At 45.4% G+C, this 15,403-nt stretch overlaps 1 protein-coding gene across 5 annotated transcripts in view; it reads right to left on the bottom strand.

The window, feature by feature from the left end:
* The window catches only part of GMPS (guanosine monophosphate synthase), a 53,096-nt gene that overhangs the window by 29,174 nt on the left and 8,519 nt on the right, over positions 1–15,403 (bottom strand). For all 5 annotated transcript variants that reach the window (XM_085898063.1, XM_085898060.1, XM_085898061.1 and 2 more), the window contains 3 exons: positions 4,867–4,981; positions 4,533–4,630; positions 498–601 (listed from right to left, as the gene is read on the bottom strand). In XM_085898063.1, coding sequence (XP_085754189.1) covers positions 498–601; positions 4,533–4,630; positions 4,867–4,981 — 317 coding nt within the window. The remainder of the gene's footprint in view (positions 1–497; positions 602–4,532; positions 4,631–4,866; positions 4,982–15,403) is intronic.

Here is a 15,403-nt window from a genome sequence, read left to right as displayed (position 1 = left end):
ACAGGAGGCATCGCCACATCTTTATTTCATTTTGAACAAATGTTTGTTGTTTAATTCATAATGAATCATTTTGGATGGGATTCACAACCCTTACCCTACCACTGGATGTGTTGGTGGTCACAATGGGTTGTCAGGATATGCGTTGCTTTGAGCAAGCCAGATGGGAGGTTTTTTTAATATTTGTACTGATGCCTCACACGGTGGTGCTGCTTATCGTAATGTACATAGGCATTGTTGCATAGAAATGGCGTTGAATTTTGTTGTTGACCAATAATCCCTAGCTCAATTCCTTTCCTTCTTGCCATTGTGAGTCATCCTTGAATCTCATAATGTTCAAAAACAAGTTTTTATATTTTACTTCTCTACAGTCGAGTTCACAATGTTAAAAAATCTTTTTTAATCTTCATTAAAAACCAATTAAAACATCAAGGAAGTCAGTTTCACAAAAGAAAGGTAGAAGTGGGGTGGTGGGGGCGGCGACGACGAGAATAAAGTACCTGCGACGAGATTCCCCGATTGCGCCACCACCTTGAAACCATCCGCCACTTTGTCTACGCTGTCACTGTGCGTTAGGAGAACTTCTTCCTCCTTTTGCAAGCCCCTGTTCAACACAGCCTAGTTAATCACAAACCAACTTTTTTGCTAATCCAACCTGAGAAGTAATGGCAAAATAACAGCATGCTCTCAGGTAGCAGAATTATTTGAATAAATTGTTACGTTTGTGGGGTAGTTTGTTTCAGGCCTGAGAAACCATTTGTGTTTGAGTACTTATTATAACATTTTGAATTTGTAATAAGTACAAGTGTTTAGGATACGGCATCTGCAGACTGCCGCGATAGGATGACATTGCAAGACGTCCTGTTCCTCTGTCGAACCAAGCATGGAATCACGAGAAGGAAATTCTTACAGCCATTCTAAGATGTCCTAAAATAACTCCGTGATGTCCTATAGCTGCTGTATGATGCTCTCTGATGGTGTATTTCCAGGGGAAGATCCTGGGGAATGGGGGGTGGGGGGTCTCACCCGGCACGCCCCCCTCCTCCCAAAGTAATCCTCTTGAGCTCACCTGGAACGTAGATCCGGGGAGCTTATGGGATGGCGCGTCGTCCGTCAGTCTGTCCGTCCGTCCACAAATACTTGCAACTTCTCTGAAACTACACATACGATTTTGATTAAACTTCACCACAACATTCAACACTGTGTATGTACCAAAGTTTGTTCATGGCATTTTTTAAATAAAATAAAAATAATAATAATATAAATAAATAAAAAAACATTGGGCCCGAAGGGGATCTACAGGGATTGCCCCCCAAAATAGGTATTTGCTTTGTTCTCACAACTTCACACGCAATTCTGATGAAACTTGACCACAATCTTCATTACCCGTGATGTGTCAAAGTTTGTTCACGGCATTAAAAACAAATAAGAAATAAAATAAAAATTTGGGTGTGAGGGGATCTGCGGAGGGAGTTTCTGGGGGGGGGGAGGGGGTTGCCACCCCAAAGACGTATTTGCTTTCTTCTTAGAAAAGACACACAATTCCGATGAAACTTGACAATAACGTTCATCACCCGTGATGTACCGAAGTTTGTTCCATGATATTTAAAAAAGAAAAAACAAATTCGAGGTTGAAGGGGTTCTACGGTGGGTGGGGGGGTGGTTGCCCCCCAAAATAGTTATTTGTTTTCTTCTCAGAAACTACTCACACAATTCCGATGAAACTTGACCACAACCTTCATCAACCGTGATGTACTAAAGATTGTTCAAAAATAATAAAAATGACCGTTTTTACAGCCATTTTTCCCTGCTGTGCAGGGGTTAGGCTTTTTCTTGAGGCAATGTTTTATGGCCGGATGCCCTTCCTGACGCCAACCCTGGTCGCCTCTTACGACACACAGGGATATGGTATACCTATTCTAACCAGGGCATACACCGGGACCAGTACACTGGTACTCACTTCGCCGACCTCAGATGGATGACAGGCTGAGTCAACCCCCTGGTGTTAATTCAGCAGCCAACGGGGCTTGAACTCAGGACCCTGGGATCCCAAGCCACCACCCTAACCACTAAGCCAACACCAGGCTTACTAAAGATTGTTCACGCCATTAAAAAAAGATTAATAAATAAGAAAAATAAAATAAAATAAAATTGAGGTCTCAAGGGGAATTGCCCCCCAAAAGAGGTATTTTCTTTCTTCTCAGAAACTAAACACACACAATTCTGATGAAACTTGACCACAACCTTTTTCACCCGTGATGTACCAAAGATTGTTCACACCAGTAAAAATAAATAAAATAATTTTTTTGAAAAAGTCGGGTTTCGGGTGTCCAAGTGGAGGGGAAGGGAAGGGAAGGGGGGTTCCCCCCCCCACCAAAAAAAGATGCACTTGCTATTTACTTTTCCTCCGTTACATAATTTGTGGGTCATCTATGCCTACCAGTGGTTCCCTGGTTATGTTATCCAGCCGCTACCAGGTGAGTGCCCAGGGGTATTGCCCGTATGTTTCTCATGTGCATATAACCGAAGAGGTGGTCTCCAAATGTGGGATCACCCGGTATTCCACAGACTACATCTGATGTTGACTGCAGTGTTCAACATGGAACTGATTTGTACTGATATTCAGTTTGTTCCCACGGTGGACACTTGACGATGAACAAATTACGAGCACCATTTGTCAACGGAGATGCTTCTTCTCTCCTAACCATTCATGAACCAAGAAGTGGAATGGTATCCCAAGTATTAGATAATAATCCAGAGTCCTGGTCATTCTGTTTGAATTGGGCACTCGGTCTGTGTTTTCAAGACTCAAGAACATGCTTTTTGACCGCAGGAAGTTATCCAAGGTATACAATAGGCATCAAATGTGTTGCAGAAGAAAGCTTTGTTATGAGTGATTCACATCGTCGAGATGAGGAAGGGAAATGTTCAACTGATGGCAAAACCGTAATTCTGATCGAAGGTCCACTTACATGTCAAACATTGTTCAATACGTCAGAGACATTGATTTGTTTTGATCATTATGTCATTTGTTTCATTATATGTAATGTCTGCTTTTCATTCAATTGGATTTTTATGATGAGATAATAATTAAAATAAATGTTGAGTTTTGAGCAAAATATTTGAGCCACCCATTTCGGAACCCTTTAGAATGATCCTTTAGAACCCTTTCTCTCAAGCAGCGCTTTTACTGCAGAAGTTATTCCGAGGTTTGCTTTCTCTGAAAATCGTGACGGGTTTCTGTGAAGTCGATGATAGCATGATAGGAGAGAAGAAAGTGTTAAATATTCCTCTGTTTCGACATGGGAATGCCTGTTTGCTTCTCTGAGCAGGAGAGTCAGAGCAAAGATGGGACAGAGTTGGGAGGGGGAGGCTGAGGCTTTTTTTGTTGAGTTGTCAGAATTGCATGTGAGAGTTTATTCATGGGAAAATTGTGTGTGTGTGTGTGTGTGTGTGTGTGTGTGTGTGTGTGTGTGTGTGTGTGTGTGTGTGTGTGTGTGTGTGTGTGTGTGTGTGTGTGTGTGACTGGGGGGTGATGCAATCACACGACAGGTAATGCGATAGTCCACCTAAAATAAGGGGTGTGGAGAACACCAATTGGTTAACACAGCAAGCTGCTTGAAAGGGGGTGGGGTGAGGAGTCCTTGAGCAATAAAAGCGCATGCTGGTCGTACAGGTAAAACTGAGAGGGAGACGACGGAGCTTGGCCTCCAACAGGACATCACAATGTTGAGAGCTTTAAGACACAGCAGGGGGGGTGCAGCCAAGGAACGAGTTATTTTGAGAGGACGGAGACAGGAAATACGGTTAGTAGTGCTGTCTGTCTGGCCACACCAAGCTGCATCCTGGTCCTAGAGCAAAGGGAGCACATCCCGTGCATCCATCCTCCATTTTCTCCAGTTCCCATGTGAGTATGTGCGATTATAGGGGGTTACTACTTTATTTTAGAAATAAGTTATTGCACTTTTACTAATCATTTGTCTTTCCATTCAAGATTTTGTTCAGCGTTGTAATAAGTTATTTATTTCTTTAGCCACCACGTGTCCCTCTTGGTCCTGCCATTTCACAGCATCGAGATTTGGAAGACTGATTGATTACCCTTGGAGGATTAAATTAGCAATCATCTTGAGTTTAGTAAACAAAATGTTGGAACATGTACAGAATACAATCGAGGTTTAACCGATTGGGCGTCAATCTGGCGTGTGAATTATTGATCGTTTGATTCATCCGTGGTACGCGAGACTCAAGTGCGTGATTGTAATCACTTGGATCATCGTTGCAGTTATCCGGAGGTTGCCATCCACCCAACAATAATGTTTCATGCAATATCACCTGCTTTGTTTGAATAAAAAGAACATTTAAAACAAGAATCTAACCCCCATCAGAAGTAGTTGGTGGTGACCTTGACTAACCAGAAAGTAACCACGGCTGCTGAGCTTCAACGTTGCAAGCAACATGGAAACAGTCAAAAGTTGAAATAGTGAAACGTGAACAGACAGGAACATAATTGCTCTCGGATTTGACCATCATCTCACCTGAAGATGGAGCATGTGTTGTCAATTCCAACGACAAACTGACCATCTTCTCTGATTTCAGAATGCTGTACAGTTCCTCCAAAAACCTTATTCATCATCTACATACACACAAACACCACTCACAAAAAACAAACAAAAAAAAAACAGAGTTCCAGACCTCCAATCTGCATGCAGCAACATCTCAATGGATAACTTGAATAACACAGCCCTTGCCAATGCCAGCTGTGTAGCCAGATGACAAAAATGCACTCGAGTTTACAAAACTGGGTTTTACAGAAGTGAAGGCAAAATATTTTTGTGCAATTTATGGGACAGGGGAAATATGGGCACTTACGTGCATGCCATAACATATTCCCAGCACGGGGATTCCGAGCGTGAAGATGGCAGGGTCAAAGTGAGGAGCATCCTCAGTGTAGACAGAGTTAGGACCACCTGAGATGATGATTGCCCTGCATTGCCAAAAGCACAAATGCTTGATGGGATCAAAAAATAATCAACAAAATTATATTCCAATAGGGACCATCTATTATTCATATAATTACAGTGAATCCACATGTATAAGGGGTACCTGTGTATAATGCGCATGGTTGATTTGTCACTTCCCCCCCCCCCCCCCGCCCAAAATTACGTACACCTTTACATTAACCAATATACTGTACATAGGTTGCATCAACTTTAATTTAGATGTCTAACGTATCAGAAATCTTGACCAAAAAAATAAATAAATAAAGAGGAAGAGAAAAATTGAAATATTTTACCGAATCATTCATTAATGTTTAATTTCCATATTTTTGTGTTGAAACAGAGGTACTGTCCAAGAGACCTTGGACAGCCTAACATGTCCATTGTCCACCCATCAACTCTGCACTGGTAAGTTAATTCGGCCAAAGAGACAACTGAAGAAGAAGCAGAGGATGAAGAAGACGATTAAGGAGGAGGAGAAGAATAAGAAAGAGCTAATGAAACTGTGAAGGGGCGAAGATAAAGAGGAAGATAAATAAGCGTAGTGATGTTAATCAATTCTTTTTTCTGAATTATTTCTTGAAATTGCAGAGCCCTAAAAAGAGCTTCGTGTTCGTAGCCACTAGAAGGTAATTATTGATCATAAAATTACTTATTGTGCTCTCAATTCGTCTCGTTGGTTTGTCCGTTTTTGTTTGTCTCATCGAATTAACTATTTAAATTTGTTAAAGGGGCACGTGAGTGCTTTATTTGATCATCTTGCCACGCTTGACTAGTTCGGTACATTGGATTGAACGATTTGATATCCCTGAGAATAACAAATTGTTATCATTCACATCTTCATTACCGGGGGGGGGGGGGGGGGGGAGAGATAAAGATTTCCCCTGAAGCACAAGACAAAACTTGTCTGACAAATATTGCACTTGGACATGTCCTCGACGTCACCATTAAACACATAGGCTATTCATGAGGCCATTAGGCATTTAGGCTTCACTGTGCTGTTTTTGACAGACAAGTCCCTGGAGGGCATTATGTTTTCGGGTAGTCCTTCCGTCCGTGCTAATTTTCTGTTTTCTCTGCCATCGCTTATCCGATTGATATGCAATTTTCACCATAGGCGTGACTACTCATGTAGAAAGTTTTCATGATAACTTTGACATCATAGGTCACATGGTATAGCAGCCGTATTAGAAAAAAAAATGTTGGTCCTCTATCTCCTAAACTGCTCTATTGAAAAAAAAATTGAAATTTGGCACATGTCAAGTACTCTCCATGGGAAATACGCGTGATTTTTTTTCAATGATGCTATAGTTATGGCTTCGTTTATGACGTCATAATTCCATAGGTTAAACGCTTTATCCGATCAGTATGAAAATTTTGGAGGGTCGTCTAGGGCTAAATTATATGATGAAAAATAGTTGATGACAATATAGCTCATGTGATTCAGCAGCCTTTTTTAAAATTAATCATAAAAGCCTTCAAAAAATCTTCTTTTCCAAAACAGCTGAACAGATCGAGGTGAAACTTTACAGGTATGATGGCCTATCCATGAGGAACAAAAACTTCTCCACATCTGATGTCATAGATCACATGGTTTGGCAGCTATGATTTTTTGAAGAATAAACCTTTACAAACCTTCTTCTCCAGAACGGCTTTACAGATTGAGAGGAAACTTCACCCACGCTCCTCAAGCCTTGCGGATACCAGGGTGTTCACGAATAATTAATAGGTCACATGGTCTGGCAGCCATATTGGATTGGACAAATCTTTAAAACATTCTCTCTCTTGAACTGCTTCATCAATCAACGTGAAACTTCACCATAATGATCCAGTAGTCATGGGGAATATATGTTGCAAATTTCAACCTGATTGGATACATGATCTGGCAGCCAGAATTGATTTAATATTTGGAATCTGGGTTCAGGGATTCAAATCAAACTTGGCAAAAGTATTATAATGATGTAATAATGTGGGTGGAGGCATATCTGGTGACGTCATGATGGCGAAGAGTGCCCTTCTCGTGTTTTATGCTCTTTGGGGCCAAAAATGCGACTATTTTAACACGCACAAGAGGAATGTTTTGAATTGATAAAAAATATGATTCAAATGAAAGTAAATCTCTTGCATATTATGTGAGAGTTTAATCTTACTTCAATTAATTGAATAAAAACATGAGAGCAAAGTCAATGGCACACCATCACAAATCCCCACGCTTCCCACTGAAAGTAAAGTCAAAAGATGGCAAAAAGTTCCACCAGGAATGACCCAATATTAAATTTTGAGTTTAAAAACTTCTGTTTTGAGCCATGACACTCAGTCCCCATCCATCCCTTCAAGGCATGAACTGGGGATCAAATTTTTTTAAAAATAGTTACATATTTCAAGCATCACCCAATGTTCATCGAAAATACAGCTTCATTAAAAAAAAAAGTGTTTAAAAATGTGCCAGTAATTGCATATTTTAGTATTTGATCTTTTGACCGTGCTCCAGTATAGGGGGCCATTTTTGCCCTCATTTCTTGGGGAAAAAAAACGACACCTTACACATGGGGATTTATGGTATGTGAAAGGAGGTTGAACAGGGAGAGGGGTGTTCCAGAACATATATATATATATATATATATATATAGTATTGTTACGAATTTGGAAGCTTACTGCACTCAACATTCAGGTCGCGAAAGAACAGTTATATCGGTAAGTGTGTGTTTATAGTTAGGGCCCCCTACCTGTGTCCAACGGGAATTACATGTGTGCGCTGCGGAGATTCGTTTAAACAACACGCCTTCACCTCGCTTCCTCACACCGACGCCATTGTCTACGTGCATTCGACCACGTACGTGAGCGGAGATTTCCATCACCTCAGATCAAGACTCCGCCCACGAAGGCACGGGCGTGCCCCTTGTCCAATCAGGCCACAGAGTTCGACTTTCCCACGACACACCGGCCAATGGGGGTTGAGATGGCCACAGAAGGCAGCTTTCCCACGACATGCCGGCCAATGAGGGTGGAGGCCGCCTCAGAGGGCGATTTTCTGACCCCGGACAAGAAGAAAATATAAAGGAACGCCACGCTGGGTGGAAAAGGGTCGTGGTTCCTGGGCTGTGTGTCCTGACCTATGGGTGTCGTGGGAAAGTCGAACTCTGTGGCCTGATTGGACAAGGGGCACGCCCGTGCCTTCCTGGGCGGAGTCTTGATCTGAGGTGATCACAAGTGCTGGGCCATGGTTGTTGTTGGTCGTCTTGGTTGTCACCTGGTTGTCGTCTTGGGGTCGTGGTCATCGTGGTGGTCATCATCATCGTATTGCGGGTTCGAGTCCCGCCGAGCTGGATCATCGTCGCCTCTGATCCTCATCTTGGTCGATTGGTGTGTGGCCGGTTGGAGAGCGCGGTATCGTGTTGCGGGTTCGAGTCCCACCGAGCCGGATTGCCGAAGACAACACGAGGTGAACAAGTCCAAGCACAGGCTCTGGTCTCGAGCTCACATGTCCTCGAGCTGGAGGCCTTCAAGAAAGACCATTGGGGTCCATTTCTGTGTGTGTCTGTGTGTGGGCCCGTCTTTAAGTAGCAACTGGATAAGTGCTTTTGCTTGTACATCGACTGCATCCTTTTTCGTCGGTTTAACTCTGCCCTTTATGTGTTCCTTCCCCACCTATTGTAAATAAATATCCTTTTGTTGAATGTTTCGGCTCGTCCTCGTCCTTTCCTTCATTGGTTCAGCACGGTGCGTGTTGGGTGATTAAAAAGGCTGTTGCTGCTGTAGTTGTGCATTTGGACCGACGGGACCTCGGAAACCATCCGCTCCGGTTACGCACGGGTCGAGCACAGAAACGGATCACCCCGTTTGAGCTCCGTCAAGGTTGTGAATTCCTCAGTAGCTCGCCACGTGGGTCTCTAGGTATTTTGAAGATTGGCAAATAACCCTGTACCACGTGGTTGAATTATTGGCGATTCACGGTCCTGCAAGGGACCCGTACCTTCGGAGTTATCCGAGGGTAACGATCTGAATTCTGGGTGTTCGGTGGAGTCGACTCTGCTGCTCCAACTAGCAGTCGTGCTCGCAGCCGATACCCAGCCCACAACAATATATGTATGTATATATACATACATATATTGTTGGGAATTCGTGCCCGCCAGCGTGCGAACGGCCACGTAACTCGAATCGCGGCACGTCGCCCATCGGACGGACAATTCTGTCGTGACCCTCTCGGACTAACGCCGGGAGCTAGTCACGGGTGGGCCTTTCGGCCTCACCACGATCGTGCCAATCGGCCCCCCGCGTGGGATAGGGTTGTTCACCAAATTCGACCTACCTAAGTACCTACGCGGAGGGTAGACGGGGCGATCGCACCTCGCCGCAGGTCGACTCTGGACACGGGCCACTTAAGCCACCCGTTCCGTACTAGCGGGATAACCGAGCGGTGTTATCGTCGGCCTCGACGGTTCCGATTAATTATCGGGTGTATTAAGCCCACTACCAACCCTTTACGTGAAGCAAGATGGAGATTCAATTAAAGAAAAGACGAAGCGAAACGGGAAAACAGTTCAACATAATGCACATTTATTCCGCGGCACACGGAGAGCACACATATACAATTACAACAATTATGCACCTACAGCAAATGCTACAAAAGAAAAACAATGCAAATCTACTACCGACATCGCGAGCACACGGCAACACTTACACAGTTTTACTTTACAGACGGCGCCAACAACACATTTACTCAAAAGTAAAAGAAAAGGGCCACCCTCAAAGACAAGGGGGCAGACGGGGCCTGTGGGCCAATATTTGCGCGGAACCTGAAAGAGCGGTCAGGTCCGCGAGACCGGGTGGATCCTACCCGTGTCTTTGTGATGAGCCGCCAATGTTGTGGCGCGGCGGCGCCCCGACTCCACGCTCCTTCGCGGGTTTCGTTGGCACTGCTTGGAGTGGTGTGGGAACGGGGCCTCCCTTTTTGCACTATCTCAGCGCGCCTCTTGCACGTGTCCAGGACAGCCTGACGCTCGGTGCTCACAAGTGGTGCGGGAATGGCCGCAGAAGGAGAGGTGAAGGTGGTGGAGGGTGTAAGGTGGTGGTTTATGGCCAAGGTGCCGTTTGGAATTGCGGTGATGCGATGTTTGCGGGAGCGAGTTGTGAAGGTAAAGATCGTGGCTGTTGGCGTTGTTGTTGTTTTGAAGCGGCATTGTGGTTGGTGGTTGTTGTGTGATGGCGGTTGAGACGTGGTTGGTTCAAAATAAAGATAGAACAGAAAAATGGCTATCTCAAAGGGTCGCAGCCCGAATGAATCACATTTATTCCCTCTAAACAACGGGTTTGGGGCTAACTACACATGTACTTACAGAGATATCTCACCTACAGGACCTGAATTGTGGTTTGCGAATTTCCTCAACCGCAACACTATATACACACATCTATATATTAATACTGAAGGACCAATTTTGTGCTCCTAGCGGTCGCGTCACGTTTTTCTTGGTACTGTGACCTGGACTGAAAGAAACTTCGTACCTGTAAGAGTGCATCGCACAGAGTGGCAATAGTCAAACTTCAACTCTGAAGCAGAATAAACACTTTTCGTTTTAAATGGCGACGTGTGACGTCACCGCTGAAAGGCATAAGGACGTCATGACATCATCGGTCATTCACTGACATCATTACGTCTGTTGTCGACAGACCGACAGACCGTCACCGCTGAGAGGTGTAATTCCACTCCTCGAAAATAGCGTCTGCATTGTAAAACCCTCTTCTGCACATGCTGACTACCTCAGAATGTGAATTTGACACAAAAAATGTAATAAGAAACATTGTATCTATATATTAATACTGAAGGACCAATTTTGTTCTCCTCCTAGCGGTCGCGTCACGTTTTTCTCGGTACTGTGACCTGAGAAGTTTTGACACTGTGTTTGTATGTCAAAGTAGACACGAGCACAAATCAGGGGACTTCTTCACAAGGAGTAGTGTACACCAAAAATGTCGTGTACAAGGACGTTTTGTAGGTCTTATTTGGTAAGGCCATGGAGTACATCGACTGGGATCCGGCTCTGACAAGAACCGCCACTGGTTGTCATATTGGGCTCATGGAACGGAATCAGTCTGTGACGGGGTTTCGGCTAGTATATATTGTTGTGGGCCAGGGTTCAGCAGCGATAAACGACCAGGAGGTGGAGCAGTAGAGTCGTCTCCCACCGAACACCCGTAATTTAAGTTGTGACCCTTGGATAACTCCAAAGGTCACGGGTCCCTTCGCGGACTGTGGACGCCAATATTTCGACAGCGTGGCGTAGGGTTAATTGCCTCGATCTCCAATATACCTAAATAACCACGCAGTCTCGCTACCAGGGAAACCACACCCTCGGCCGACTCTGTCCGATCCGAGTCCCAGGTAACGACTCGGATCCGGCATAACCAAGCGGAGTTACCAGAGCCGCGCAGGTCCCAATGACAACTTACAGCACCAACAGCTTTACTATTTCTCAAACCCACACGGTGCTGGGTCAATGAAAGAAAACACGAACAACGAACTGGAACATTTAACACGGGGGTTTATTTACCAGGGGGGCAAAGGAGCACACAAAGAGCAGAGTTATCACAAATAAAGAAATGTAATGTACAATGAACAAGGCACTTAACGATTCAACTTACAGACGACACAGACGACACACACACACACACACACACACACACACACACACACACACACACACACACACACACACACACACACACACACACACACACACACACACACACACACACACACACACACACACACACACACGAAACTGGACCCCGTGGGTCTTTATTCGGTAGAGCCGGGCCGGGGTACCTTCCCACCTCGTGCGGTCACACTGACTCCAAACCACCACGGTGGGACTCGAACCCACGACCTGAAGTCCTCGGCCCACAAACGAGACCAATCCACCAAGACCGCAGACGAAGCCAATCGCCACCAAGACCGCAGACGCTCAGCAGTCGCCACGATCACTCTCTAGAGGTGGGAGCGGTTTCTTTCCCCACCACTCGCCTCCGGATTGGACGGTTCTATCGCGCGATCCGCTGGCTGTCCCTCATTGGACAGGCCCACGGTAGGTGGGGAAACTCCCACCTTTCTGGGGCGGAGTCGGATCTGAGGCGATGGAGGCTCCGCCCACGCCTTCAGCCAAAAGATGTGGGCAATGACGACTGGGTTGAGTCAGGGACGGTGCCGTTGTTGTTGTTGTTGTTGTTGTTGTTGTTGTAGTAGATGTATGTATAAATTCTAACTATAAAATAACTCGTAACGCACACACGAAATTCCCATGAGACAGAAGGAGGGATTCCAACTATAAACACATACTTGTCTAAATAACTAAGTTACAGGGACTGCTGTCTGTGTGCAAAAGGCTTCCAGATTCGTCACAATATATACACAGGATATACTGTATACACAGTGCCTGTAGAAAGTCTACACCCCTTTCAAAATTTTCACCTTTTGCTGCTTTATAGCCTGGAATTAAATTGCACTAAATCAGACCATTTTCAGCTTTACTTACACATTGTAACCCACAACTTCCAAGTGAAAAACAAATTCCACAAATCTCAGAAAAATTAATTAAAAATACAAAACTGCAATATCATGGTTGGATAAGTGTCCACCCCCTTATAATAGCAATTGTAAATGAGCTCAGGTGTAACCAATCACCTTCAAAATCACACACCAAGTTAATTGGCCTCCACCTGTGTTAAATTGAAGTGATTCTGGTCATTTCAGAATAAAATCAGCTGTTCCTGGAGGTTTCCTCTGCTGGGTAGTGCATTTCACAGCAGACTCAACCATGAGTACCAAGGAGCTTTCAAAATACCTCCAGGATAAAGTTGTGGAAAGGCACAGATCAGGGGACGGGTATAAAAATATTTCAAAGGCCTTGAATATCCCTTGGAGCACAGTCAAGACAATAATTAAGAAGTGGAAGGATTTTGGTGCCACCAAGACCCTGCCTAGATCACGCCAAAGCTCCAAACTTGATGACCAAGCAAGGAGGAGGCTGATCAGAGGCCGCCACCAAGCGGCCAAAGGCAACTTTGAAAGAGCTCCATACCTTTATGGCAAAGACTGGTCACTGTGTGCATGTGACAACAATATCCCAAGCACTCCACAAGTTTGGCCTGTACGGTAAGATGCAAGAAGGAAGACATGACTCAAAGCCCACCTTGAGTCCCATTTGAGGTATGCAAAAAACCACTCCAGAGATTCTGAAGCCATGTGGCAACAAGTTTTTTGTTCCGACAAAACCAAGATGGAAATGTTTGTCCTAAATGCAAAACGTTACGTTTGTCACAAACCCAACACAGAACATCACCAAAAGAACACCATCCCTACTGTGAAGCACGGTGATGGCAGCATAATGTTATGTGGATGTTTCTCATCAGCAGGGACTGGGACACTTGTCAGGATAGAAGGGAAAATGGATGGAACAAAATAGAGAAAAATCCAAGTGGAAAACCTGCTGCCTTCTGTAAGAAAGCTGAAATTGGGACCGAAGTTCACGTTTCAGCATGACAATGACCCGAAGCACACAGCCAAAGCTACACTGGAGTGACTAAGGAACAAAAAGACAAATGTCCTTGAGTGGCCCAGTCAGATCCCTGACCTAAATCCAATCGAAAATCTGTGGCATGACTTGACGATTGCTGTCCATTAACGGTCCCCATGCAGCTTGACTGAGCTTGAACAGTTTTGCTCAGAAGAATGTGCAAATATTGCCCAATCAAGATGTGCAAAGTTGGTAGAGACCTATTCCAACAGAATCACAGCTTTAATTCCTGTGAAAAGTGCTTCCACCAAGTATTAACTCAGGGGGGTGGAAACTTATGCAACCAAGATATTGTTGCCGTTCTCGGAACCGCATGCATACAACAGATAGTTGTTCCGAGTCAGTTATGCCACTAATATACGTGCAGATAGACCCCTTCCTTTTGTGTAGTGGGAGGACAAGGGAGTGCGTTGTGATGGGCTATTAGTTAGGATTATTAAATCATTTTTCCCTTTTGTTTTATTCCCATATTTTCTTTTCTGAGATGAATCTGCCTCGCTTGCCCCGCGTCTCGCTTACCACAGCATGACAACCCACGGTACCCTCCCCAACGATCACTTCTGAGGCAAAATCGCAACGTGCACTCTGGAGTAGACTGGCGCTTTGAGCTTCCACAGTCTACCCGAGGCCAGACATGTGCAGCGTGTCACGTACGCTTTCGCACCCAGGTGGGCGGGCTATACCGGCGTCTGGCCGAAACCCGGCCCAGGATGGTGGACCACGTGAGGAGTCGGGGCTAGTCAGAACGCCGACTCAGGCGATGACGTCGGATTCGGCATGGCCCCTCCCCCAACCTCCGGGCTCTATAAAAGACGGAGAAATCCTCCGTGTTGTGGTTGTTGTTTGTGTGTCTTCATGCGGAGTGTTCCTGCTACTTGACTCCGCCCACGTCTCGCCTCGACGGCCCGCCTCCTGTTCCTCATCTCCACCCACACGACCTCGCTTTCTGCTTCTCAACCAATACTCCTGCCTGGTCCCGCCTGCTGCTCCCCCCCTCGCCCTCTGGACTCCTCCCTTCTCCACTCACCTCCTGTTCGGAACACGATCTCCACACGTGCGGCTGTGGCCAGAACAACGCAGCTATTGTCGGGTGCCGCGCCACACAGCATCCCTCCCCCGAAACACCCAGGTACCAAAAACTATAACCTCAACTCCCTCCCTCCCTGGCTTTAAAAGTCTTTTTTTTCATTGGGGTTTCTTAGTGTGTGTGTGTGTGTGTGTGTGTGTGTGTGTGTGTGTGTGTGTGTGTGTGTGTGTGTGTGTGTGTGTGTGTGTGTGTGTGCGTGTGTGCGCTGGCGCCTGTCTGTTAAGTAAGCCTGTAGAAGATATTTTATTGTTGTTACTGTGAATAATCTCGCGTCAACTCTGCACTGTCTGCTTTAGTAAGTCGCTTGTATAATTGTCGCACCCCCACACCCCTCTCCTCTTTCCCTGCGTTACATACCCAATAAACCTTTATTGTGCCACATGCTTTTCCTCGCTTGCTGTAAATAAATAATCATCATTAGAAATGTTCCCAGCTCACCTTTGTCTTTTCCCTCATTGGTCCAGCATGGTTCGATTCCAGGTTTAGCCGGGGTCTTTATTCCCAACGGTCCGTTCCTTCTAGCTGGTACGTCATTGGCAGTGTCGCTCGGCTGCATCCGATCCGGAAAGGTGATCCGGTTTGGACAAGGCGTACCGAGGGCATGGTTCCCTGGTGGTTAATTAGGTAACCCGATTCCATAGGCGGGGAGGACCCTTGGTCACGCTGTTGAGTTATTGGCGTCTACGGTCTGTTAAGCGACCCGCCGCGTCACGGAATTATCTGTGAGCGACGGCCTACAATTCCGGGGAGTC

Source organism: Eptatretus burgeri, chromosome 10 (genome assembly GCF_056783735.1).
Source record: "Eptatretus burgeri isolate ZD-2024b chromosome 10, Ebu_testis_v1, whole genome shotgun sequence".
Classification (NCBI taxonomy): Eukaryota; Metazoa; Chordata; class Myxini; order Myxiniformes; family Myxinidae; genus Eptatretus; species Eptatretus burgeri.
This window is presented reverse-complemented; position numbering and strand designations above follow the sequence as displayed.